Source organism: Monopterus albus, unplaced genomic scaffold (assembly GCF_001952655.1).
Source record: "Monopterus albus unplaced genomic scaffold, M_albus_1.0 scaffold84.1, whole genome shotgun sequence".
NCBI classification, from domain to species: domain Eukaryota; kingdom Metazoa; phylum Chordata; class Actinopteri; order Synbranchiformes; family Synbranchidae; genus Monopterus; species Monopterus albus.
Window position 1 is genome coordinate 1,191,752 of NW_018127964.1, and position 25,120 is coordinate 1,216,871.

The 25,120-nt window shown below is 38.7% G+C and overlaps 2 protein-coding genes and 1 long non-coding RNA gene across 5 annotated transcripts; all 3 read right to left on the minus strand.

The window, feature by feature from the left end:
* Nucleotides 1–153: 153 nt before the first annotated feature.
* LOC109964161 (uncharacterized) lies at nucleotides 154–12,364 on the minus strand. Of its 2 annotated transcripts, XR_002275476.1 has the most exons (15): nucleotides 11,573–12,364; nucleotides 10,406–10,427; nucleotides 10,119–10,167; nucleotides 8,854–8,987; nucleotides 8,251–8,593; nucleotides 8,039–8,172; nucleotides 6,628–7,499; nucleotides 6,280–6,420; nucleotides 4,868–5,033; nucleotides 4,673–4,763; nucleotides 4,361–4,502; nucleotides 3,266–3,496; nucleotides 2,642–2,784; nucleotides 1,975–2,552; nucleotides 154–433 (listed from the first exon to the last, which is right to left on the minus strand). It is a non-coding gene; the product is annotated as an uncharacterized LOC109964161 (long non-coding RNA). The 2 variants fall into 2 exon arrangements; XR_002275477.1 differs by lacking the exons at nucleotides 10,406–10,427; nucleotides 11,573–12,364 and adding an exon at nucleotides 10,298–10,393.
* Nucleotides 12,365–12,909: 545 nt separating this feature from the next.
* Nucleotides 12,910–15,420, minus strand: riiad1 (regulatory subunit of type II PKA R-subunit domain containing 1). The gene is made up of 4 exons (XM_020607255.1): nucleotides 15,224–15,420; nucleotides 14,998–15,074; nucleotides 13,956–14,002; nucleotides 12,910–13,341 (listed from the first exon to the last, which is right to left on the minus strand). Exons 1-4 carry the CDS (start codon nucleotides 15,302–15,304, stop codon nucleotides 13,271–13,273), a joined length of 276 nt encoding a protein of 91 aa, XP_020462911.1. The 5' UTR covers nucleotides 15,305–15,420; the 3' UTR covers nucleotides 12,910–13,270.
* A 284-nt stretch (nucleotides 15,421–15,704) lies between these two features.
* Nucleotides 15,705–24,738, minus strand: il6r (interleukin 6 receptor). 2 transcript variants are annotated; one of them, XR_002275468.1, is made up of 11 exons: nucleotides 24,464–24,738; nucleotides 22,907–23,497; nucleotides 21,445–21,568; nucleotides 20,576–20,748; nucleotides 20,307–20,470; nucleotides 19,531–19,675; nucleotides 18,406–18,422; nucleotides 18,257–18,302; nucleotides 17,812–17,917; nucleotides 16,760–17,551; nucleotides 15,705–15,825 (listed from the first exon to the last, which is right to left on the minus strand). XR_002275468.1 is itself a non-coding variant. In XM_020607124.1 (10 exons), exons 1-10 carry the CDS (start codon nucleotides 24,552–24,554, stop codon nucleotides 17,293–17,295), a joined length of 1,716 nt encoding a protein of 571 aa, XP_020462780.1. In that variant the 5' UTR covers nucleotides 24,555–24,738; the 3' UTR covers nucleotides 16,325–17,292. The 2 variants fall into 2 exon arrangements, 1 of the variants encoding a protein (XP_020462780.1); XM_020607124.1 differs by lacking the exon at nucleotides 15,705–15,825 and having other exon boundaries at nucleotides 16,325–17,551.
* Between the last annotated feature and the right edge of the window lie 382 nt (nucleotides 24,739–25,120).

Here is a 25,120-nt window from a genome sequence, read left to right on the forward strand (position 1 = left end):
TTAACCATTTATTACTGTCAAATTTTTAAGAACAGTATCAAAATAATGAGATCTGAGGACAGTCTTTTATTAAAATATACTTTCTCAAATATATAGAGACAGAATATTTAAAATTCAAACTGACAAAAGGCAATCAGAGAATGCTTACCAGGTTATTGGATTACACTATGTTGTGCACACTACACTCACTAGAATGAGCTCTGAAACCTGTCTTCATCACAAGTAAGATAAACATGAAGAATTAAATGGTAGTACTTTATAATTCTAACTTCTTAGAAGATGAAGTTTTTGTGTGTGGTGAGCTCAAGCTTCTGCAGGGTTTCCATTTAGATGTGGTGTCTCGCAGCAGCAGGAGCTCCATGAGGAGAAGCAGCAGAGGCAACATGAAGGATAAGTTCCCCTTGACACTCAGGGATGGAGCTCCTGGATGAGACTGATTGAATGTGAAGATTTATTTTACAAGAATCCTTAAAGTTCATAAATTTTGTTTTTAAAATATTCCTACTATTTTCTTACTTATGTAAATAGTTTGCTGGCTTTGGTTATTTTACATAAAAACCTGTAATTATTTTTCCAGTGGTGTAAAGTAAGTACATTTACTCATGTACTGTTTTTAAGTACAATTTTGAGGTACCTGTACTGTACTTGAGCATTTTCATTTTGTGCTGCTTTGGTTTACTACATTTGAGGCAAATGTACTTTTTACTCCACTACATTAACATAGGTTACTAATTACTTTTCAGAACCAGATGATACAAAAATTACAGTAAACTCTGAAAAATTAAACATTTCTGATGGTAACATTCAGTGTATATAAAGTACTTCAGAATATTAGTATATAAGGCAGTTAACATTAGCACCTTTACAACAATACATCAATAATTATAATCAATATGATATACATTAAATGTTTCAATTTGCATAATGACTCATTTTACTCTTAGTAGTACTTTAAGTATGTCTTGATGCTAACATTTAACATTTGTATTCAGGACTTTTACTTGTAACAGTATTTTTTACATTGTTGTATTGCTACTTTTACGCAAGTAAGGCATCCCGAGTACTTCTTCTACCTCTGTTTTTCTGTGCCATTTTCAAGAGGCAGGGCTCTGTTGATAACCAGTGATGTCACATACTTTTGAAATGTAAATGAGTTGTATGCTTATGTTCTCATTTCTCTCTGAACAAAATCTGATCACACTGGATCCACCGAGTTTCGAAAGAGCAGATTTCGTTTAAACCAGCTAAACTCTAAATTCTTCACTTTGCCTTGGGGCAGCAAGAAAAAAAAAAAAGCACCATAGATATGAACACTGATATATTTGATATGGTGTTAACAAAAAGTTGCCTTTACATATCCAGCAGATATGGAGTCACACAAAGATTTATTTGGAGTTGTGTTTAGGTGGACTGTAAATAGAAGTCCAATATTCACTGTCCTTTTAGGTTTGTTTATGCAGCGGTAGAAGTAGTATGCTGATTCTTTACTTTAGTGAAAGAAATTAGACGGTGTAGAAGTACTCAGTTACAAGTAAAAGTTCATCCATCCATTATCTATACCACAAATCCTGTAAAGGTTGCAGGGCGACTGGAGCCAGTTCCAGCAGACACTGTGTTAGAGATGGGGTACACCCTGGACAGGTCAACAGTCTGTCACAGAGCTGACCGATAGATGACCATTCACACTCAAGTAAAAGTCCATATTTTTCCACAGGTACAGAAATATTTGCATCAAAATATACTTAAAGTATAAAAAGTGAAAGTACTCAAGCACATTTAACATTAATGTATATCATACTGTTAAAATATAATTAATGCATTATTGTGTACATCACATTTAATATTACAGCTGGTAAAGGTGGAGCTAGCTACTAATTTGAAGTACTTTACATGCAATGTAGAGCTGAGCTGGACTGTAGAGCTGGATGACAATTATCTGTGTGAATTTAGATCAGTGTATATGGGTCTTCTTACCTGACTGGCTGTTTGTGTTTGGACAGCAACACCAGTCGCAGCCCTTTGAAGAATGCCTTTTTGCTGATCTGTCACTCTGTCAGGGCATTTTGTTGTTCAGCAGTTACCATGGCTGCATTGTCAGGACCAATATTCCCCAGCTGAGCATTAGAGAATGACTGAAGGGATGAAAACAAGTTTTTACAACAACAAGTTCTTAACACTTTTAGCTAAATGTGACAATAGAATTTCATGTTTATTTTTCACATTACCTGCAGTGGTGGGTGTATAATATAACTAGACTAAATATTTGACATAATGCATTTCTTTCCCCTCTAATGATCTAAAATCACCGGTTGCTTCAGTGTGGCTACACCCTCATTCCATCAATTTGTATGACAATTTAATTGGATATAAAGTAGGTTGTGAAGTTCTGTGAACTGCACAAACTTGAGAGCTTCCTTGTTGAGCTGGTACAACTTGCTGGTGTTGAAGCCACAGAGGAACCAGTTGAGTGCGACCATCTCTGGAGCCCCCAGCTGATCTGACCGTCAGATTGTTATACAGTATTTAGCAGCAGCCTTCCATATACACCTTATCTATTGAAACAGGTCATCCTGATTAGTGATCATCACGAGTATAAACAGTATAATAGTGATGAGAATGCAACACTGTTTCTATACTTCACCTGTGACCGATTCCACGGACATTGGGCAAATTCCTCCAGAGACTCCAGTGAGAATGGGAGATTCTCCAGTTCTGAGTTGGAGAAGCCCTGAGTTATACAGCCGAGCTGCACTGCCACAGTCTCGTTCATCTGAGACACTGGGCCTACAGAAACATAAACTCAAACAAATCAGACTTCCTCAGAAAGGTGACTGTACTCAAACAATATCTGTGGTGAACATAAAATCTAGACGTTCAGTACGGATACATGCAATTACAACCTTAAAATGTTCTTAATGCCATTTTCAGCGAGAGCTGACCTTGGATATTGGTAGTCATCAGAATACTGTATTTTACAGTACACTTTTCTATATTAGGGCAGAAGATTTTTTTCTAAGGGCCCACTGAAATTTTTACTAAATCCCAGGAGGGTCTTGCTTTGTTTAAAAAGTGAGCCGCCCTGCCCACGATAGTCATTTTCATACAGTTCCTTATTGCAGTGGCCTCACCATCAACCCCACAATTAAATTTAAAGAATAAAATGAACCACAAATGTTAGAATGTGGAAATTTTTTTTAACTGGCTTTCTATCACTGCACCACTGCTCCCTGAATGAACAGATTCAAGGTCAGTGACTCTACTGTACCTCAGCTGCTTTTTTCCTGAGGATGGCCACTTGGTCCGCATCATAGTTAGGGAAGTATGTCTACAGTATTAATCAAGGTTTCATTTCTCATCATATCCAGCAGTGCAGCCACCCAATGGTTGTTGTACATTCCCAAATGTTCAATCAGGTCCACAGTTGGTACTACAGTATTATTGCTACCACTGCGAGTGTTGCCGGTACTGTTAGCATTGCTATTAGTGGCACTGTCAGCTGAGAGGGACAGAAAGAGAGACGTTATGGGTGAGAACAGAAATGTACAATAAATTGAGAGCCCAGGGCACTGCAACTTGAGATAACATGTTAACAGACAAAAATCTTCACCACATGTGCAGCTTTTACAAAACAATCTGCAACACTGCAAACAGCACAGACAGCAACCAAAACGGTTTCCAGGGGACACTAAAAAGTGATGAACACAGTTGAGACACAGGGACACACATGAAGACGACTATCACCATTAGTGATGCTGGAAAGTGAGCACATTCTGACTGCATGATAAAATATCAATAAATAATATTCTAGATATGCACTGTTAACCTGGTGGTGTTCCTGTATGCTGTATTACACCGTTTGGTTGTTTTCAGTATTTATTTGTGATTTCTGTATTTACACCTCTTTTCACAATTTAGTTGTGGGGTCACTTTTTTTCTAAATGCTGCTCCTGTGTTGATAATTTGCCTGAAGTGTGTTCATTTTGTCAATTTCAATGTGTTTTCTTATAGTATGGTTTTAGTATATTACTTGTGTGGTGTAGAAAAGAATTATTTATGTAGAGATACTGCTTGCAAACCAATGATGGTAAGATGATGTCATGGGGTAGGACTGGATAAGTCTGACTTCTTCCTACTCCATTCAAGCATGTACTAGGTATAAGCAAATTGATATTGGATTAGCATTTGTTGGATATGTGTAAAATTATGTGTGTTGACATATCAACTGTCTTTACATGCTTGAAAGAATAAATCAAATCAAATCAAATGGTGTGTTGAGCTCTCAGGGCTGCTGTACACTACGATTCTACCAGTTATGCAGTATAAGGAACCAAGAGCAAAACAAAAAAACAAAATCACACACAAAATGTCTCTTCCCCACTTTCTCTCTTTTTGTGTGCTGCATTTGCTGTGGTAATGGTGAGATCAAAGGGTTTCCTTTTCAGGGCGTCCGAGGCTATTGGCAGTTGTGACTTCAGGAAATAGAGGACGTCCTTCATCCATGGCTATCAGAGACGCAGAGAGGGGAAACAAACAAAAGGTATCATAAAAAACAAAGGCATGACTCATGGTAAACAGGAGTACTCTCAACTCCCTCTTAATTTTGACATTGATGATGTATTGATGCGAAGAAGTGGAGATGCAAACACTAGACACTTGGACAAAAGATACACACCTTATTGGGCAAAGCAGATGTGACCTTATCATCCAAAAGCAGGAGAGGACCCAGTGCTTCCATAGTCTCTGGTGTCCAATCAGATGGATCCCTGGAGAATATTGAAAACAATGTATTGGGCTCTTCCTTGTTCACAAGAGACTGATACATTGCAGTCTTGCAGTGACTTCAGTGTTTCCAGGCAGTGTGTCCTACCCAAAAGTCTGGATGACTAGCTGAATCAATTCTGCCCTGTGGCGCTGAGGAATGTGCTGGCAAGAAGCTGCAGCCTTGAGGCTGGCGTTGAGGACATCAGGGGCCATGAGGCACAGCTGGGCAGGAGGGAGCTCACACAAGAGTGGCCCGAGCCTGAACACATCCTCTGTAGGGGACAAATATATCCAGCCTGACCACTGGATATATTTGTCCCCTACAAATGTATAGCAAATACCTCAGGCTAGTGTCATATGTGTGTACCCACTGGATTCAGGAAGTCATACTAATACAGTAGTTGTGGAGACATAGGTACAGACAGCTAATTTATAGAAAAACCATGAATAAATACAGAAATATAAGCATGCAGGTGACCCCATACAGGGCCTTCACACTTGCCTAATGTCAACCCAGCTGAACGCCTACAGTAGTTTTTGGGCTTGACCGTGCTCTCCACCACCACCACCACCAAAGCTCCAAGTGAGGGAATAACTTATGAAAGAACGGTATTTATGGCTCTAGTAGAGTCTCATACACTTGGAGATTTATGCCACGGGGCCCTGAAGCTGTACTGGCAGCTTGTGGCGGCCCTTTAGGGGCTTTATGTTTAGGGCTGTCTGTATGTATCCCTACAGTGCCTTGCGAAAGTATTTGGCCCCCTTGAACTTTGTGACCTTTTGCCACATTTCAGGCTTCAAACATAAAGATATAAAACTGTTATTTTTTGTGAAGAATCAACAACAAGTGGGACACAATCATGAAGTGGAACGAAATTTATTGGATATGTCAAACTTTTTTAACAAATAAAAAACTGAAAAATTGGGCGTGCAAAATTATTCAGCCCCCTTAAGTTAATACTTTGTAGCGCCACCTTTTGCTGCGATTACAGCTGTAAGTCACTTGGGGTATGTCTCTATCAGTTTTGCACATCGAGAGACTAGAACTGACAACTGCTGTTCACAAACGCTCTCCATCCAACCTCACTGAGCTCGAGCTGTTTTGCAAGGCGGAATGGGCAAAAATTTCAGTCTCTCGATGTGCAAAACTGATAGAGACATACCCCAAGTGACTTACAGCTGTAATCGCAGCAAAAGGTGGCGCTACAACGTATTAACTTAAGGGGGTTGAATAATTTTGCACGCCCAATTTTTCAGTTTTTTATTTGTTAAAAAAGTTTGACATATCCAATAAATTTCGTTCCACTTCATGATTGTGTCCCACTTGTTGTTGATTCTTCACAAAAAATAACAGTTTTATATCTTTATGTTTGAAGCCTGAAATGTGGCAAAAGGTCGCAAAGTTCAAGGGGGCCGAATACTTTCACAAGGCACTGTATATGTACATTGGTGAGGCAGAGCAGAGCCCTCTGGGTGAGTGCGGGGCAAGATGGGGAAAGAGGAGGTAATGAGGTTTACCTGTGGCCAACTCCAGGTTTTATTCTCCACTTGGTCCAAAGAGGTGATGTTTGCTTTTTTCAGGTCGGTTAGGGAAATGCTTTGAAGCAAAGGGCCATCCATCCTCTGCATCAGCTCCGAGGGATCTGCATCCTTACGAAGCTACAGGGAACATTTAATACAAATGTCATCACTGATAACATTGCTTTTTCAGATAATATACTGTATGTTCTCTCAGAGCTTTTACAGTATATTGATCTAACATTCTCTCTGCTTTTCCCCAAAGACCGTCCTCATCAGAAACCCAATTGGCCTTAATCAGTGTTAAAGGAACCAGCCGCTATGTCCTGCTTCTCTCTCCGTACTCACCGCCTGCAGTTGCAGTTGTCAAGCTGAGAGAGTAATTCCTTGCTGAGGTCAGAAGTCAAGTCTGGAGTATCAAAGTAATAACAAGCCAGCGAACCAAGCCTGAGGAGGTTCAGAGGCAACAATGTACAGTAGTAATTATTCCAGCCTTGAAATGTAATCCAGCTGTAATGGCAAAAACATTCATGTGTATACAAAATACTTGTCATAAATGTACTGTATCTCTTTCCTTTATAATGATGGAGTGTAACAAAGCTCTCATATCGTTTAGGACCTTTCCTAACTTCAAAACCCCAAAACACAACAGCACTCAACAACAGAACAACAGTGGTGTGACATACAGAGTACACAGTGAACAGAAACCACAGGGATATTTTATCCTCACCAGTGGACATGTGAAAATCATTTTGAGAAAGTTAGGCTAGGTTCTTTTCCAGTAGTGTTCTAATGCACACAGTTTTAATACCCTCATGTACACACATTCATTCAGGAACACACACTCGTCTACATACTGTGTTAAATACTCCTTTCCACTTAAGCACCCTTGAATTTTTTCAAGAAGCTTCATGCCCAGGCTGGGCTTGATCTTGGTTGCCTTGCTCAAGGTGGAACTGAACTGGTCTGAGTGGAAAAATTCACATAGCTAGTGGACAAATCAAAAGGAAACGAACCAACAGAGCCACCAATTAATGTCTTCTTATCTGCTATTTTCATTTTAATTGTCTCTTTATCCTTCTCTGAGCACCCCCTCACCTTTTTTGGGGACACAAATCAATATCCTCTGGTGCTAAGTGGGTGAGGTACGCAAGTCCCCATCGTGGCCACTGCATCAGAGTTCAGCCATTCCAAGGAAGGTTTGCAGCGCTTCCCAAGTTCTTTAGAATAAATGACCCTGTTACAAGTCATGTTAGTATTCAATAGAAAACAGTCAGGAAACAAGGCATCACACCAATTCATTAAGATTCTCTCTCTCTCTGTGTGGGGATCTCATAAGTACTGATGAGCAATAACTGTCACCAGCACAGTTATATAGTGATGTTCCAATCTGCTTCAGTCAATGCTGGAGACTTTCACCAGCCTGTAAAGCTGTGATTTGCATGACTTCCTGGACTAAAATCCCCTCTTAATGTCTAGACTATGTGAAACCATACTTATTTAAATCTCACATTTTCTCCTGCCTGTGTGTTTTTAGTGACATGTTTTTTCAATATGCTTTGCAGGATTTGCATCTGCCTCATGGTCTCCTGCCTTTGTTCATTTCATCTGGCTTTATTTCAGATTCTCGGTTCACCCTTGACTTCTGCCTTTTTTCCTCTGCAGCTTCTTGCTCTTTAAATTGCTTGTAGTTCCCCGTTTTGTCAGATATTATCACAGAAAGTGGTTTCTGACTTAATGGGTTTAACTCATTTCTTACTCAAGTCTGAGTCCGATGATGGCTTCATTGTACAGATGAAGTAGTTCTGAATGATCTGTTGTTTGGCCCATTTTGCCACGGAGGTTCTTTGAGCCTCAGACACAGGATGATACACGTCCTGCAGCAATTTCATTCTGGAACCCAGAGAATATCTGTCATTTTAGGAAAGGTTGCTAAATGAAAGGGAAATTACTTTATTACCACACACGCACATTTTTCATATTTTCCTCATCTACAATGATAGGGAGGCACATTTCTGAACAAGGCATGCCCTGTAGTGCAGGTTTAGCAGTGTGTCATAGTCATCTGAGCTCATGTTCTTTTTGCCCGGTGTGGTCAAAATTGTCCAGGACAGAGGGCCCAAAATGGCTCCCATATAACATGCACATGCCTCCAGCGGAAATGAGACCAATGGTAAGTATGATTAGACTGACGGAGAGCAGCATTAAATAGGTGGATTATGTTTTTGTTAAGATCTTGATGTCAGTGTACAGAGGAGTTCCTCATCAGCCTGATCATGTTTGAAAGGTGGCTGCAATTCCACATCTTGTTTATCTAAAAAGAGACAGAGAGAAAGAAGAAAACTGAAGTGTGCAAGTCAGTCACACATACAACATATCAATGAATAAAATCATCATTTCTGTACTACAGATAATCAAAGACTAACCACTTACCCAGAGTAAGAAATAAACAAAATGAGTTACATGTTTTGTTCACTTTTTTTTTTTTTTTACTACTGTTGTGAATACATCTTGTGAATGTAATTTATGTGTGCAGCCATGTGTGGATCACTATGTGTGCACGTGTATTCACACCATTTTATCTGAACCATCCATGGGGAATCGGCCAGTCTTTGTTTGTGCCTAGTGTGACTGAATTCAGGACTCCAGGAATTCAGGATAGGAGGGTGTTTGATGGGTCAGTGTTTTTGTCTTCCAAAGGCAAAGTACTAAAAGAGAAAGAAGAATGGAAACAAGAGCTGGTGAGTAGAAATGGTTTTAAACCTCAAGCTGCATTTAGGAGAAAAATAAAAAAATAAAAAAATTAGACACTAGAGAGCTCAGAAAGTTCACTTCAGTTACAGTATGTCAAATGTGTTCTGGGAAAAGGGACCAAAAAGAAAAATCCAACAAACTCTTCTAAAAATGAATAAAAAGCCTTTACTCAGATGGCTCTCATGATGAGGATTAAAAAACAGGTCATATTCAGATGTGGGTTACAGCCCACGTGTAGTGGAATAAAACTGCCTTCTTCACAGTGTAAACTACAATACGTGGGTTTCCCATAAGCAGATACGAGGTAATTACAAACACCCGATGACAACAGGAAACCATGATCCCACTGATGACAAAGAACAAACGCTCCACCAACCCCACAGAGAAGAAACTGCTGCACAACAATGGAGCAAAAACCACAAGAGAATATCATCTGCACTAAATACACATCAAAAACATTTTCTCTACATCAAAAAAAACAACAAAAAAAACATTTTAAATTCACATAAAAGGACTAAAACATTATTATAGAATTAGCTAAATAACTATATTTAGTAACAAATAGTCGTGATGTCTGAGGATTTGCTTTTCTTTGTCTCAAAGAGTTCAGATCTAGACTGAGCTCTTTTATGGGCACTTTGAATAATTTTCATTTGATGACCTCTGCATGGAAATTGATCTGACATTATTATGGCCTGCTTTGTATTCATTGCTAGAAGAGTGCCTTGAATCTCTTTTTTCATTTAGTTGTTGATTATTCATCCATCATCATCTTCTTATCCAGGGTCAGGATTAGGGATTCTTTGGTTATCCAGACAAATTCAACAGAGCCCTTTTGTACTTTTTCAGCAAGTTTAAAAGAAAAAAAATTATTTACTGAGTTTCACGTCCTACACAGTGTAACCATAGTCCACAACCGAATGCCTTGCTTGGGGTGTCCTGACAATAACTGGCCCCTACTCACATTTTTCAGCTTGAAGCAAATAAATCTCTTGATCAAAAGTGGCTAAACATTTGCACAGATACAAAAAATATAAAACATTTGTTGACTCTTCAAATAACCAAAGCTACACATACAGACTTACCTGTTACTGGAGATACTGTTCAGCAGCATCATCTTAGGGACCTGGTATCCTGCAATATAGAAACCCATTTAGATTTATAGGTGGAAGAACTGGTCTGAGCATTTGCCATGCATTAGTTGGGACTCGTACTACAGAGAACACCTGTAATACACACAAGCATACAGCATTTAAATACTCACTGGACTTAGCCTTTGTACAATGCATTAGCTCTGTCTAGAACTTAAAATGCATGCAAAGGCTCTCTCACAGACACACATTATAAGAAAGTGTCTCGAGTGTCATATCACCTTTACTCTGGCACTTCATCACCTGAAGAGAAAGGACAAAGATCATAATTTAATTGTTTAAAATCTGTAAATTACTGTACTAGAATGTGAAGAGCATTTGAGCTTGATGACAAGATACTTCAGGACTTCAATATATATAGTGTACTGGATATACACTATATGAATAAAACAAAATATAGGTTCAGGTTATTACCAAGTTAACAGTCCAACAATGGAAACAGTTTAAAACATATTAGACGAGTGATAAATTGAAGGAAAATTCAAATAAAGTGTCTCAGTAATCTGTTGTTCCACCATGTGCCACCAGAACAGCTTCAGTGCACATTTTTATTGAAGTCTCTGAACTCTACTGGATGAACACCATTCTTCCACAAGCTATTCCCTCATTGGGTGTTTTAATAATGGTGGTGGAGACTTGTCACTTCAAAATCTCCCATATGTGTTCACCTGGGTTGAGATCCGGTGACTGAAGGCCACAGCAACTGATTCATATCATTTCATTCTCATTAAACCATTCAGTAACCCCTCGTGTCCTAGGAATGGGGGCACTATCATCCTAGAAGAGACCACTCATTTCAGATTTTTCCTTTAATTTGTCACCTGTCAGTAACTACATGTACTGTAACCACCATTAAGTATTTTATTAGTATTTCATTCATACAACAAAAGTACATTTACCAAATACAAGCTGTATTATAAAGTGCTAACCCTAACTTTTGCACCATTTACTCTCTGGCCACACAACAGGATGTGATTTACAGTGCACTATTAAACAGAATTTGGCTACTACAGTACAAGTTATTACATATACTCATTGCTGTCCTGCATAAAATATGCATGTTTTCAGTCTCAGGGCGCTAAGAAAATATGACTAATAAATTTAATGAGGTCAGCTGTCACAGAAAAAATCTAAATCCTCAACTGTGATAGGCTTGAAATGTGTATAAAACATTAACAGTTTTGCATATACTCTTAGATAAGAAACTCAAAGTATGTATTCAAGAAATTACATACCAGTCTTTTGGTAATGTCCATGAACTCATTTTTCATTTCAGGTAACATACTGAGGGCCTTACCTGAGCAGATACAGCAGTAACAATTATACTTCGTGTAGACATAAGCGGCGCTGACAGTTATAAGCAGACATGTGATGGTGTTATTACTCACCTGAGGTTGCACAGGCCACAATGAGAAGACATAATAATGTTCCCCGATTTGGAGCCATGGTATAAACGCCTGCCTGCCTGTTGAAAATGACACCATTTAGACTACAAGTGAGTTTTACCTTTACCTTTTAAAATTATATTTCTCTATGGAGTTTCATTTCCATGACATGAGAATTAGTTGAATTTTCTTATTAGCTCTCCAGCTGTAATGGAGCCCGTCTCCATGCAAGCCACCAACAGTTTACTGACATAACATCGTCCTCTGAGGATTTGTTATCATACCTCCCTAATTACTGCACCATCTCCATTACTCACATCCTGTGGGAAATTTTGTGGACTGATAACTTGCTATGAAAAACAAGGTCACAGTTTGTACAGGGGAACACTGCATAACATCTTTGCTGACTTCTCTTCCTCAATCACTTCTCCAGAAGCATATTAGAATTTCTCACTGCACCCCGTTTGAGGTCCCTTGAGTTGGCATTTTGCCAACATTTAATTATTTGCTTTGCATTGATTTGACCTCTTAATTGTGCACAAGATGACCACAAATGGCTGAGCAATTTTAGTATTACTAGAATAATTTAATTACATCCCCAAATCTTGAAGGGTCTCTTGTAAAGCCAAACAAGATTGACAAATATATTTACTTATTGTAATTAACATGATATTAAAAGGTAGTCATCTATCAAGAATACACACAAATCTAGTAACACGTATCATGCCTGTTATTTTGTCAGCATTACGGTTTAAACATTGCATAAAATTAACAAATCTCAACTCCCAAAAAGAAGAAAAATTAGTTACTTACAGACTTGGTCTCTCCTGCCTAGTAGACTTTAGAAACAAAGCAATTAAAACACAGAATGTGGACAACGTGAGGATGTGGTTGTTCTTCCTCTGGCTCTCCCACTTCTGATGGGAGCTGGATGGGTGGTTACCTCTTCTCAACTGAGACAAAGCAGGTGCATGTTATTAAAACATTGTGTGTGTGTGTGTGTGTGTGTGTGTGTGGAGAGAGAGAGATCAACAGGCTGAGATTATGAATCATATGAGATATCCATTTTAAATAACAAATTCTCATGTCAACCAATAAACTCATCCCTGCCAAAGGGAAGATGGTCATTTAAGTGTTTTCATCATTTGTGAAACTACAGCTTTCATTCTAATCATTTTCTAAAAACACTATAGACCGAAAACTCTGACAATGATACACAATCCTGAAGGACAGGCTAACAGATCGAACACTGTTTGGAGGAGCAGTCTGTAATCATTTCCTTATCACTTCAAATTAAAAGTCATAAAAGACGGTTGGGACTCAATAACCCACACACCACAACCCAATACCGAGCTGTATTACTCACATACAATTACATAGCCAAAAACACATAAGAAAAGAAACAAACTACTGTACATTTACTCTTCATGCAGAAAGCTGGTAAACATGAAACAGTAGCAATGTCCCCACACAGTTATGCAGGTGATGTGTCAAACATTGTGCAATGTCCACAGGGTATCATCTTCTCATTAAACTCATTAGGAACAGCACATTAACATCTTCCCTGTTAGCTGGCTTCCTGCATCTGTAGACTAACAAACTTATTACTGTAGCATCTTCATTTTTACTAAATTCAAGTCCATACATGTGTTGCTCTGAACAGAAAGAACAACCACACAGCACCATGACTGTTGGCGTGTTTCACTCCATGCCACAGTTTCCTTCCACTCTGGAGCCAATAGTTGCATGAAGGTTTGGGTTGGTGAAGTGATCTGAAAAAGACCAGTGACATGGGATAGTGGGTGAGATTATCCTTGTGTGGGTGTTAACAGCATTGTTTATATGGATCCCCGTTAGTTATCTCCTCAGTATCAACCATTCTTCATGGGGTCCATTTACAGGATAAGGCTGGTGTTATTCCATGTGCCAGCATCTGTCTCATAATTTCTGAAGTCCCTACCATCAGTGGCACTAGCCCATTAAAAAGAATCTGTAAATCCCTCAAACAACTGGGCACTGTAATTTTCAAACTCAAACAGAACAAAATATTGGATTTGTTAGGGACGTTGAGGTGTGGATTCATACGCATTTAGGAGGCTAGTGAGCATTTCCATTACCAGGACAGGACAGTGTGGCTCAGTGAAGTACTTTTTAATCGTCTTTGGATGACAACAGTGGTCTGAATCTCTAACGAACTACTCTGATTACACAGACGGTACTTGGTAGCAGGATCAATTCATTCTTGATCTGGTGTTTTCATTGGATTAGACTTCTACATTATCTATTATTCTACATTATCCTTACAATACCATTACAACCAACAATAAAATTACACCATAACCATGTACTGTGTGTGTGTGTGTGTGTATATACATGCTCAGCTCACCTGCAGCAAACTCATGGAGGTTAGCAGGTCTTTTAAGAAGTACCTTTCTGAGAGAGGAGGATGGACATAAATAACTGAACAACAACCGTATGTCTATGAAGAAGGCTCCCCCGGTTGGTTTATAACTAAAGGTTCACATAAAGAGGTGATCAACTGCAGATATTATACAATTATATCCATTCTCTTATTTTAAAGGATAAGGCTAGTGATTTTTTTTATATTTTGTTACAGACAACAAATCCCACACAGAACAAAAACAACAAATTGACTTTACACACAACATCTGTGATATGCGTCTCCAGAAACGTTGTATAATGTTTATGCAATATCTCAAGCATAGTAAAATATACAGGACAATACCTTTTTGAAACACTGGTAAATTACTCTTAATTGTTTGGTTCACAAATAGCCTATGTGCATATGCAAAGCATTTATTGCCCTTAAAATTAAACAAATGAGGCTTAAAGTTACCATTCAAACTCAGAACTGAAATTAATACCACAGAAGGCAGTGGTAAAGTATGCTACACCTACACAATGGAATAGTAGAACTACAAGAGACGATTGTGTCAAAATAAGTTTCACGTTTCAACAAGTTTCTTTTTGCAAATATAGCCCAAACACATACATTTAAATTAAAGCCATTATGATCAACGATTGATCATGAAGGCTTTAGTTTAGACTTTTAGCACAGTGTTTCTCTCACTTTGTTGTTTTTTTTAATGTAAAACAAGAGACACTACTAATTTGTATTGTATATTATTAAACTGTGTGAAACATGGTAAAGCTCTCGTTCATATGTAAAACTATATACTGTTACTACTGATAACTCACTGTCTTAACTAGCCTATAGTTAGTTAGTAAAAGTGACAATTAGCTGGTAAAGAAAAGGGAGCAGCTCTGTAGCTAATAAAACAAACTACAACCTGTTTACAAAAGCTGGTCTTGTTGTTTCTTAGTGGGGTTTGTTTCAACTTCTACTGTAGCGTCTCACTGAGCAAGATCAACTATTAAAAACAAAAGACGAGCTAAGCTAAAGTTACCTCATAAAGTCGCCCATCAATAATTTCACTTCTGGATGGGACCTTAAATAATTCTCATTGTCGATTCTCGTCTTGATCTAAAATTAAAGGAAACCATTAAACATGACCCCGGCCCGCAAATGCACAACATAACAATACACAATCTAGCTGCAGGTGTTAATGTGAGCTAGCGTTAGCTAATGTAGGTTAGCGATGTAAAATCTGTCCAATGTTAATTTAACGTTACCTTGAACTGTCGCAGTTTCTCTTGCTGCTCAGAGCTCAATACACCAAGGTCCAGTTTTATCAAGCCTCCTTTTCCAGCCATAATTTCTCTACAAATGTTCGCCTACAAGTTCGAAACAATTTTTAATCACAAAAATGGTCACCTGTTACTGACACAGCCCCTACTCTCTGGCAACAACTGTTGCTGTGGAGCCGACCTCCAGCAATTAATAGCTGTCTCCAGAAGGGGGCAGTACAACCCAGGAAAACTTCACAGCTGCTGCAGTGTACATTAAATCATTTGTTTGTAAATAAAATTCATGTTTAAAGGCGGAAATAACCTCACAAATATACGGCAGTAACACAGAATTGTTATGTCAGCTTAGTCTACAAGGCCTATAAAAGAACTTTCTCAAAAATCCAACTTTCTGACTGTAATAGTGTCTATCTACCACATAGACACCACTTTCCACATAAATCTCATTTCATCAAGCTTACCTGATGAAGCCCTTTCGGGGGGCTGGATGGTTAAGCAGCCATTTAAATTTAGCTATGGTTATTGAAAACTTAAAATATCCTTTTGACGTTTGTCTGTCAGTATCCCAGCAGGGCCCCAAGGGGGCTCTAGGCAAAAAGGAAATGCATTATAGTTCCCAGTTTCTGCAGCTCCCTGTGAAATGTCAGTATGTTTTTCAAGCTTTATAAGGCAGAATTTGGGTGAGTATTCCTGTGGATGCCTAGTCTGTGTGTTAACCTCTAGAGTCCTGAGCTTTGGAAACCCAAGCTGTGCGGTCCTCATATGAGGACGCAGGGACTCTAGAGGTTAAGTGAGTGGGAATTTGATTTTAATCCATTTCTGTCACAAAGCTGAGACAAAAAGTCTTCAAAGTAGATCTGAATACAGTTTAGCAAAATCTACATACAGTATCTCATCAACTGGTATTTAACTTTATATACACAAACAAGTTTGCATAGGGTTCTAGGGCAATTTTCTGCTTTGCAGAACTCTTAAGGTCTTCTTTTCATTCTTCTTTCTTTGGAGCACATAACCCTAAACAAGACAACCAGCCAAGTTTAAATCAGCCTGAAAGGCAAGAAAATAAGTTAATGGGAATTTGTTTTGACAGCAACTTTATTTTTCAAACTTTATAAAAAAATATGAAAGCTTAGAATGTGAGTGATATATTTAACAAACCAAAATTATATACAAGAAGAACATGATATGCCAGACACAGGTCCTTACAGCAATTAGATGTACATATTATCAACATTTTAAATAGGCCCAGACATAGGAGAGTAGCCAAATGCTGCTCTTAAGACAAACACAACAAAAATATTTTCAGAGGTATTTTAGGCATGAGAAAGAACAAGCAGTTCCTGAGGTTACTTTCAGTAGATGCTCTTTAAAGAAACACAAAATGTCAAGTCTGAGACAAATAATGAAACCTAGTGATGATAAGGATTAAATGACAAGCAGATATCTACACCAATTAACAATAATAAGGTTGACCAGTGAGACCCCCATGTTTGCTTTCCACACTAAATTTAACCCAATTACCTGAAAGCATCCAGTTGAAACCACTCATCTATATAGTAAAAGTGCCTGCTTTATTGTTACAGCTAACAATAAAGATTATATCCATCTCTAATAACGAGCAAAGCAGATTCAGTGCTAGCTCTCTTTGTCTAAAGTAGAAGCATGTTGTGAAAACAATAAATATTGATGCAGAGCCCTGATGCATATAGGTTCTACACAGGTGGCAGCTAACAACCCTCAGCTGCTCTTAATTGGGTTTAATTAGCATGATGACCACTAGCATTAGTAGAAAGTTCTTTAAAGGGGATGAGTGTGTAATAAATCATATCAATATGACACTTACATTACAGTTCAATGGACTCACAACCGTCAAAAACAAAGGCAGTAAACTTGATATCAAATATAATAGGCTTCACTACTTAAAAAAAAACTCTGTGGATGGAATATACTCTACGCCGAAGATGGGGATAGTACTGACCTTTTTAACACTTGCACAAGCTCTGAAGTGAGAAACAACGATGAAATGATACAAAGTACTTTAAATATTATAGCTGTCACTCCTGGAACACAAAGTAACATGTGTTGTTGAAGTGCATGACTTCTATCCTCTCCTGAGGACTCTCTTCTCCCTCGTTTTCTTCTTCCTCTTCTTCTAATGTGCTCGGTAGTGGTTCTCTACAAGGTGAAGAGGCAAAGGTCACCATGGCCTGTCCTTCTGGGGCTGCTGGGGTGGAAGGCGGAGGCTGAGAAGAGTTACCGCAGGGGGTGATGACATTCAGATGGTGGAGTTTAGACATAAGTCTGCCCTTATGTCTGACAATAAAAAAGAGGTTCAAATGAAGAAGTTGATTGGCTCACAAAGCAATGCTGAAATTAATTTGCTGAGGTTTGAAATATACTGTAAGATGTCAGTTCACTGGCCTTTGTTTAACTCATGCTGTTATCTTAATCATTTTTGCTGTAGAGCAGAGAATATTGTTTGCTATATATATATATATATATATATGAGTAAATCCAGATTTTACATACAAAAACATAACCACATGTACATTGAACACCAGCTGTCTTGTTACCTGATTATGAAGACAGCCAAAATGACTGATAAGAGAACACATGAACCAGAGATCCACAGGATGGAACTTGGCACCACCATGATTTGCGTTGGTTTAGGAACCGTTTCTGTTTTAAGAGAGGGGGCACTGAGAGAAATTCTATGGACCAGAATAACATCTATGCAAGTATATGTTTGGGTGTGACTGAATGTGTGTGTGTGTGTGTGTGTGTGTGTGTGTGTGTGTGTGTGTGTGTGTGTGTGTGTGATGGGTGTGTTGAGCCATGCTTCCTGTGACTTGTTTCGTTGTTGAGCCTCAGTTATTATGATGACATGGCTTCCTGCTAAAACCCAGTGGGGCAGAGGGGATTTTCAGCACTAACAACACTTAAGAACTCTCTCTTTACTTCTGTCTTACACACAAACCTAATTAACCATAATATTTTACTGTCTGCTAGCTGTCTTACCATTACATAGGCAGTCATCTGCGGACCCTTCCGGCGGTATTGTAAACTGTTGGTTAAAGGCAGTAACACAAGAAACTGTGTAAGTTTTTGCAATAAAATGAAAAAGGGTAAGATCATGAATCAAATAAACAAGTTGCTATTGCTCTTACCGGTGTGGAAGACAAATCTGAGGAGGGAGACATGCATAAAGATAACATGTCATTAAAAATCCTGACAGGAAGGAAGTCTCTCCAGAGTTACTCATCAATCAAGACATTAAAAATTATAAAAAGTAAATACATATTGTATTTTATTAGTGTTTGTTGGTTTGTGCTGATCTGGATCCAGGAATTTTTTTACAGGATTCTTCACCACTGTGAGATAGGGCCAATTTCAGTATTTTTCCTTTTAAGTCCATACACAATTGACTTAGAATAAATGCTTGGACAAAAACTGCACAATAACATCCACATAAGATCTACCACACAGTGGATTCAAGGAATATTCCAGTTGTGGTGATCCCAAATGTTCACATTTATAGGGTTCATGAATAGTGGCTACTGTGAGACAACGAATAAAGCTACAGACTTGCAACTAAGATCAACTTTAATAACTCAGTAAGATGTCAGCAGATTTGACTTTTCCAAAGTTGCTGAGCTAGATCCTGAAGAAAACTGCCATTACTGAAATATTGTACTTCTTGAATGACTTTCAAGCTAATAATGATATCAAGATAATTCCAAATGCTAGGGGCAGATTTTCATGATAAATCATAATATGAGGGTCAAACTATCATGTGAATATTGGTTTTAGGTGTAATGGCATTATGGGGACATTGATCTGCCTTGATGGAGGTTTACACTCTCTGAGTGCTGTCTGGTCAGCAGCAAATACAATATATCACAATAAATGTGAAGCTAGAGGAGGAGACAATGAGCTTAGCTTATCTTAGCTTAACTTAGTTTAGCATGTAGCATAAAGACTAGAAACAGGGGGAAACATAGAAACTGGCTCTGTCCAAAGAAAGAAAATCACTAACCAGCACTTAAGCTCACTAATTAACACATTGTAACTAATTGATTTAATCCATATAGAATTTGTCAGACAAACATCAGAAAAAGGTAAGAAGAGAGAGATAAATGTATTAGGTTTTAATGAGGGTGTACTCATTTCTGCTGAATATGTGTATGCTGTATATTCTAATAATAATATTGTCTGCCAAATGGCCTGTTATAATTTTCAAATGGCTTGAGTAGAGATGTTTTTGTCATGTGTATACATTTGTATGCATTTACCTGTCCAACTGCTGGCATTGACAGGTGTACTCCAGTCACTCCACTGACCGTCATATTCCTCCCTATTTCTCAGCTGTATCTGGTACTGAACACCAGGCAGGGCATCTTGGATAGTGTGGAAGTGATCATTTTTTACTAACTTCACCTATGCAGACACATGCAGACAGACAACCACATAAATACACATCACACTGTCATCAACTAAAACAGCAGAGCTTTTATTTGTTTCAGGCCAGAAGAACAAACATATTTGGCCCAATGTTGAGGCTCCAGTCTGACTGATCAAGATGTATTGTTTGGGTGTGTCCATGTTCATTTTGGTAATTTGACGGTTCAAGCGCCCCTGAAAGTAGCCAAAGGGCTGTACCTGATCTTCCTATTAAAGCAGGGTGTGGTTTGGGTGTAACATGCAATTATCCAGTGTGCACGCACCTACATAGAGTCGCATCACAGCGTGGTCAAAGCACCCATTAATTAGCAATGATGACTTGATAATGGCATGGTAGACATGGTTTTCGCTGGTTAGCGGCCACTTTGTGCACCCTCATATTACCAATGCGCCCAAAACGCACCCCATTTTCATCAGGACACACCCGCCACAGCGAAGCCGGCAGACTGCTGTTTGGTAAAGGCACTACGTGATGCTCATGTCATGAAAAGGATAATTGCGCAGGTAGAAAAGTATGCATTTGTTCCAAGATAGGGCCCATTGACTGTGTATGGCACATATGTTCATAAATCTGCCATACCCAACCACTTGGTCGATTAATACACACCTGATAATATGAGGACGCGAGAGGCTTGTACCGGAGTTCATAGTATAGATTATAGTTTTTGTCTTGAGGTTTCCAGGTGATCGGTAAATTCCATCTGACCGTAAGGCATGTCTCGCATTCTTCATCCTGCTGTACCTTCACACCCGATGGAGGGTCCGGCTTTACTGTGGGGGAAGGAAGGAATATAGCGAGTGCAGCTTCAGAGTGGTTTACATCAGAACAGAAACTCATGCTGACATTGCTAGACTGGCCTGGACACACCAACTTACAAATATGCCAAGGTGTGAAGTGTTGCATTTCGCTGGTGGCATTGCCTGCGATGTTTCTAACACATAGGTAGACGTGATGAGGTGTTCGCATCTCATCCTCATTGTATTCCAGAGCGCACCAAAAGCGGGAGAACCGAGGCGAGTATGAGCACGGAATGAATGTTTTAAATGACCTAAGAGGTGATGAAAGAAAAGGCAAAGAAAGAAACAGAAAAGGCACCCAGTCAGAGACGTTGTTTCAACCCAATCCACCCCTGCATCTGTATTATGTTCTGGGGTGCGAAGATGGCCTAATGGTCCTGCTGGGGACACTTTTTGCACGGTATGCCATCTCTCTACTGTCAGCTATCTACTTCAATAAAGACCTACATTCAAACCCTTTCTGCACTTCTATTTCAACCACGTGCACCTAATGCCAAAGACTAAAAATAGAAAACGACTCTTCCCAAAAGAAACACAATAAAGGCATATTTTCCATCTATAACATGTCAGTTATTATACTGGATATACTGTGTATAAATATGGCCACTTTATTAGGTGTACCTGTACAATTGTATGCAATTCAATGCAACACTTCTGCCTTAACATCTGTGTTTATGAAGCTCAAAATGTTTCACTTTTTGGTTAAATTCTCATAAATGGATAAATTCATTTATATGTTTATTATTAAGGTCATAGTTCAAAGTGATGTGGTACTGGACTACACTGTATTCAGAGGTGTTCCTAATATTCTGACCCTCTCATGTATGTAGCTGGGGAGGACAAAAATATAGAGTCAGCTCTAAGTATGTGGTCGAAATTGATGTAGTATAACTGATTGTATGGAATGGTGGCGGTGTAGGTGAGGATTTAAAGTGTTCTGTCTTTACCTCTTATCCAGTACAAGATAACAGGTAAACGGCCTGGTAACAGGCTTCCGAGGTGTCCACTGACAGCGAATCTTACTGCTGGGTGACTTTTTGGAGCAGGACAGGTTGGGCTTCTCAGGAGGATCTAACCAGTAAAGAAGACATGCAGACATAATGTACATTAATTCAGCTAGTAAGTCATTTCATAAACATACCTACATCAACCACAGAATAATGCTAATCATGCTGCATTTGAATTCATTAGTAGGATTATAGCTATAGCTAACTATTATTTTTGCTTATTTTGTCAATTCAACTTTTGATTTTTTATTATTTGAAATGAATGAAATTACAATTATGCCAAACAGATAAAAATGTAAATTCTCACACCTGAGAAGCTGAAATCAGGGAATGTTTCCTATTATTGCTTGACAAATGACTTAAATGATTAATTGCTATGACATATCAGAAATCAAGTTTAAATTGGGCTGCACTGTGCACAGCTTTACCAGGTTCGGGGCACGCATGCTGGCTCACTGATGTCTAATCAACTCCTACTTTTATATTCTACAAGAATAAGTTTAAAAAACACCATGTGGGTTTGCTGCTGCCTTAAATAGTCTTTTATCATGGAGGACCCTTTGACATTTCACAGAAGTAAAAGAACAGGTGCAAATATTTGGTGGTGGAGGCTGGTTTACAAGGACACTTGAATACAACAGAGCCATTAGTGACACTTGTGCTTTTACTACTATGACGGATCAAAATGCATGCTCTGAAAAAAGGCCTGGTATCATGAGAAAAAACATTCCAAAATAAAATGTCAGATAACAAAAATGCCAACATACAGTATCATAATAAAACCATTTTACATAATAATAATGAGCAAGGTGAACATGCCACAGCCCCAGTGTGATGGCACTTATGTACAAGGTATCTGCTTTTACATCATTATTCCCTTTTTTTTAATATTCTGCCAAATATGATCAACTAACACACACACACACACACTGTGTTTTCATTCTTTGTGGGGGCTTTACATTGATTTACATTTATTTCCTGTAGACTTATCCTAACCTTAACCATAGCCACACACACACACACACACACACACACACACATACACTGTGTTTTCATTCTTTGTGGGGGCTTTACATTGTACATTGATTTACATCACACACACACACACACACACACACACATACACTGTGTTTTCATTCTTTGTGGGGGCTTTACATTGATTTACATTCATTTCCTGTAGACTTATCCTAACCTTAACCATAGCCACACACACACACACACACACACATACACGTAAGATCATTTACCTAGGACTAATCATAAAGTGTGGCACATTTCATCACTAATGTCAAACTATTTTTGTTTTAGTCAAATTTTCTCTATCAAAACATGCCACAGTAAAAGAAGAGATATCCTTTGGTTCAAATCAAACCTGACATGTCACTTTACTGCTGTGACTCACCTGCAACTATGACTCTTACAGAGAACCTCTCTCTCCCCCTGTGATGACAGGTATAGTTTCCAGAGTCTTCCACTCTTACTGATGACAGAGACAGAAGAGACCCTCTCCTCTCAAGTGTGAGTTCTCCTTGGTCTCTATTTCCTTTCCCCACTGTTTTCCCATTCAACTTCCACTGGGGCCATGATTCTAAGCCTCTTGTTACCCTGCTTCCGCCTGCTCCTTCCTCCTCCTCCATATTATCCTCATAATAACCCTCAACGCCCATCTCTTCAGTCTCAGACTGACCCCTTAGCAGTCTGCTCACGCTGGTTGGTTGGACCACACGAGTGATGGGAGAAGCTGTATATCCTGTATATGTGGGGCGTCTGTTTTCTCCTGTCACAGCACTGACTGCTGTGTCAGGGCTGTAGCGATGTCCCTCAGTTGGCTTTTTGGTTCCAGTGGTTGTAGGGGCAGCTGGAAAACTCCCTCTTTTGTTCCTGTTTGAGTTTCTTGCAATGTTGACTTTTACTCCGTCCACTGTTACATGACCTCTGCAGGTTAGAAGCAACGTACTGCCCGAGGATAAAACCAACACACCAGGAGTAGGATCTGCACAGAAAAACAAACAACAAAAACATCATTTATAGAATTATTAAAAAACAAATGTGCATGCTTCCTGACTTGAATTGTGTGGCGTATGTATGGCTTGTTTAGTACACAGTCATACAGTATTGTACAAAATGTCAAGTTCCATTGTCTTGAGTATTGGTCACAGCCGACTACACAGCACAGACAGGATTCAACATTGCATAACCAAAATGACCAGTTTCTCTGCGTTGTAGGTTCTTTTTCTGTCCTAAAACTTGTCCTCTTTGCGTCATCTCTCATTTGCTTAGATTTCTGATATCCCCCCTGATTAGGCTATTCAAATGTTCTTACTGCACTTATAATGTACACAGACGATTAAGACCAAGGTTAAAAGCACATTTGTTTGAGGTAATGATTGGCGTGTAGAGAACTTATCAAAATAGAACAGATATCCTGAAATGAGAAAGAATAATTTAAGGTCAGCCTCCTGGCTGAACTTAAACAACTTAATCACAGTAATTTGCGGGCGGGGGGGGACGACTAAATTTAGGACAACTTCTGATCAAAAAGTTGTTTTTTTATATATATAAGTATATTTTTTCTAAGACCCCACAAAGCTTAAAAAGCCAGTTTTGAATGAATGACAATACAGATCATTTTAAAAACTCTTCTCTACAATATTTTTAAGTGAAGCATTTGGAAATATGAAAATTTGCTGTCGAATTTTATCTAAAAACAGATTTGGGAAAAAAAAAATGTTTAGCATTGTGCGCATACCGCAAACAAAGTAAACTGGCAGAAAATTTATTTTTACTTGATTTATATCATAAATCCAGTTTCATCAACAAATGAAGAGAATCTGAATCAGTGCTATTGACAACTGAAGGAAGGAACGAAACATCTTGACAAGGATTACAAACAAGGTTTAAGACTTAAGCTCAGCCGTAGGAACATTATAATTTAGCTACGTTTATCCGGGGAGCTTACCTTCTCTGGGACAGGTTATATCGTACACACTGTCGACCTGCGCAGCGCACAGAACCCACAGCAAAGGGAGAAAAATCCGCATTTTGCGCATCAAGTTCTCTCTGCCGAGTCGCTAACGCTTTGACAGCAACAGCTGAAGACTGTTGTGACTCTCATCAAACTTTTCACACCGTTAAAGTTAGACCAACAACGGACTGCCCCCACCTACAAAGGCGACACTTCAAGCACAGTTACCGGCTTCCTGTGGCTGCCGTCTGCTGTCCATAAGACCCGTTATTGTGAAATCCCAGCGCTCTTCCCCTTGTTCAGCACCGTTACAGAGGAAATCCTCTTCAGCGTCAAAAGAAACCCCACATGGCAGCTGAATATAGGCCTGCATTAAGAATTTTCATTTTTAAAATATCTATCACTGCATTTTTTATATATATATATTGTCAGATATGCTGCAGCTACTTAATTATCATGATCTCTATCATATATTCTAATTTCTGTATACTATAACAATACTGCACTATGTACTTTTATATAGGCCTTGATGCACTGTAACTGTCTTTTATTCTAAAGAAAAAAAAATCACATTGCTTTTTGATTTGCACAATTGAAAAAAGATCAGTTTCTATTCTCTGTTTATATTTGAACCTCTGCCAACAGAAAGTG

Bases quoted from the DNA above. Each gene is read 5' to 3' on its own strand.
- riiad1 (XM_020607255.1), bottom strand. From the start codon at position 15,304: ATGGCTGGAAAAGGAGGCTTGATAAAACTGGACCTTGGTGTATTGAGC. The intron at 15,075-15,223 runs GTAACGTTAAAT...CTTTAATTTTAG, and splicing joins AGAAACTGCGACAGTTCAAG to ATCAAGACGAGAATCGACAA. The intron at 13,342-13,955 runs GTGAGCTGAGCA...GGTCTTTTTCAG, and splicing joins CCTCCATGAGTTTGCTGCAG to ATCACTTCACCAACCCAAAC.
- il6r (XM_020607124.1), bottom strand. From the start codon at position 24,554: ATGCGCAAAATGCGGATTTTTCTCCCTTTGCTGTGGGTTCTGTGCGCT. The intron at 19,676-20,306 runs GTGTGTATTAAT...GTGTCTGCATAG, and splicing joins TCGCGTCCTCATATTATCAG to GTGAAGTTAGTAAAAAATGA. The intron at 17,918-18,256 runs GTAAGACAGCTA...CTCTTAAAACAG, and splicing joins AGATGACTGCCTATGTAATG to AAACGGTTCCTAAACCAACG.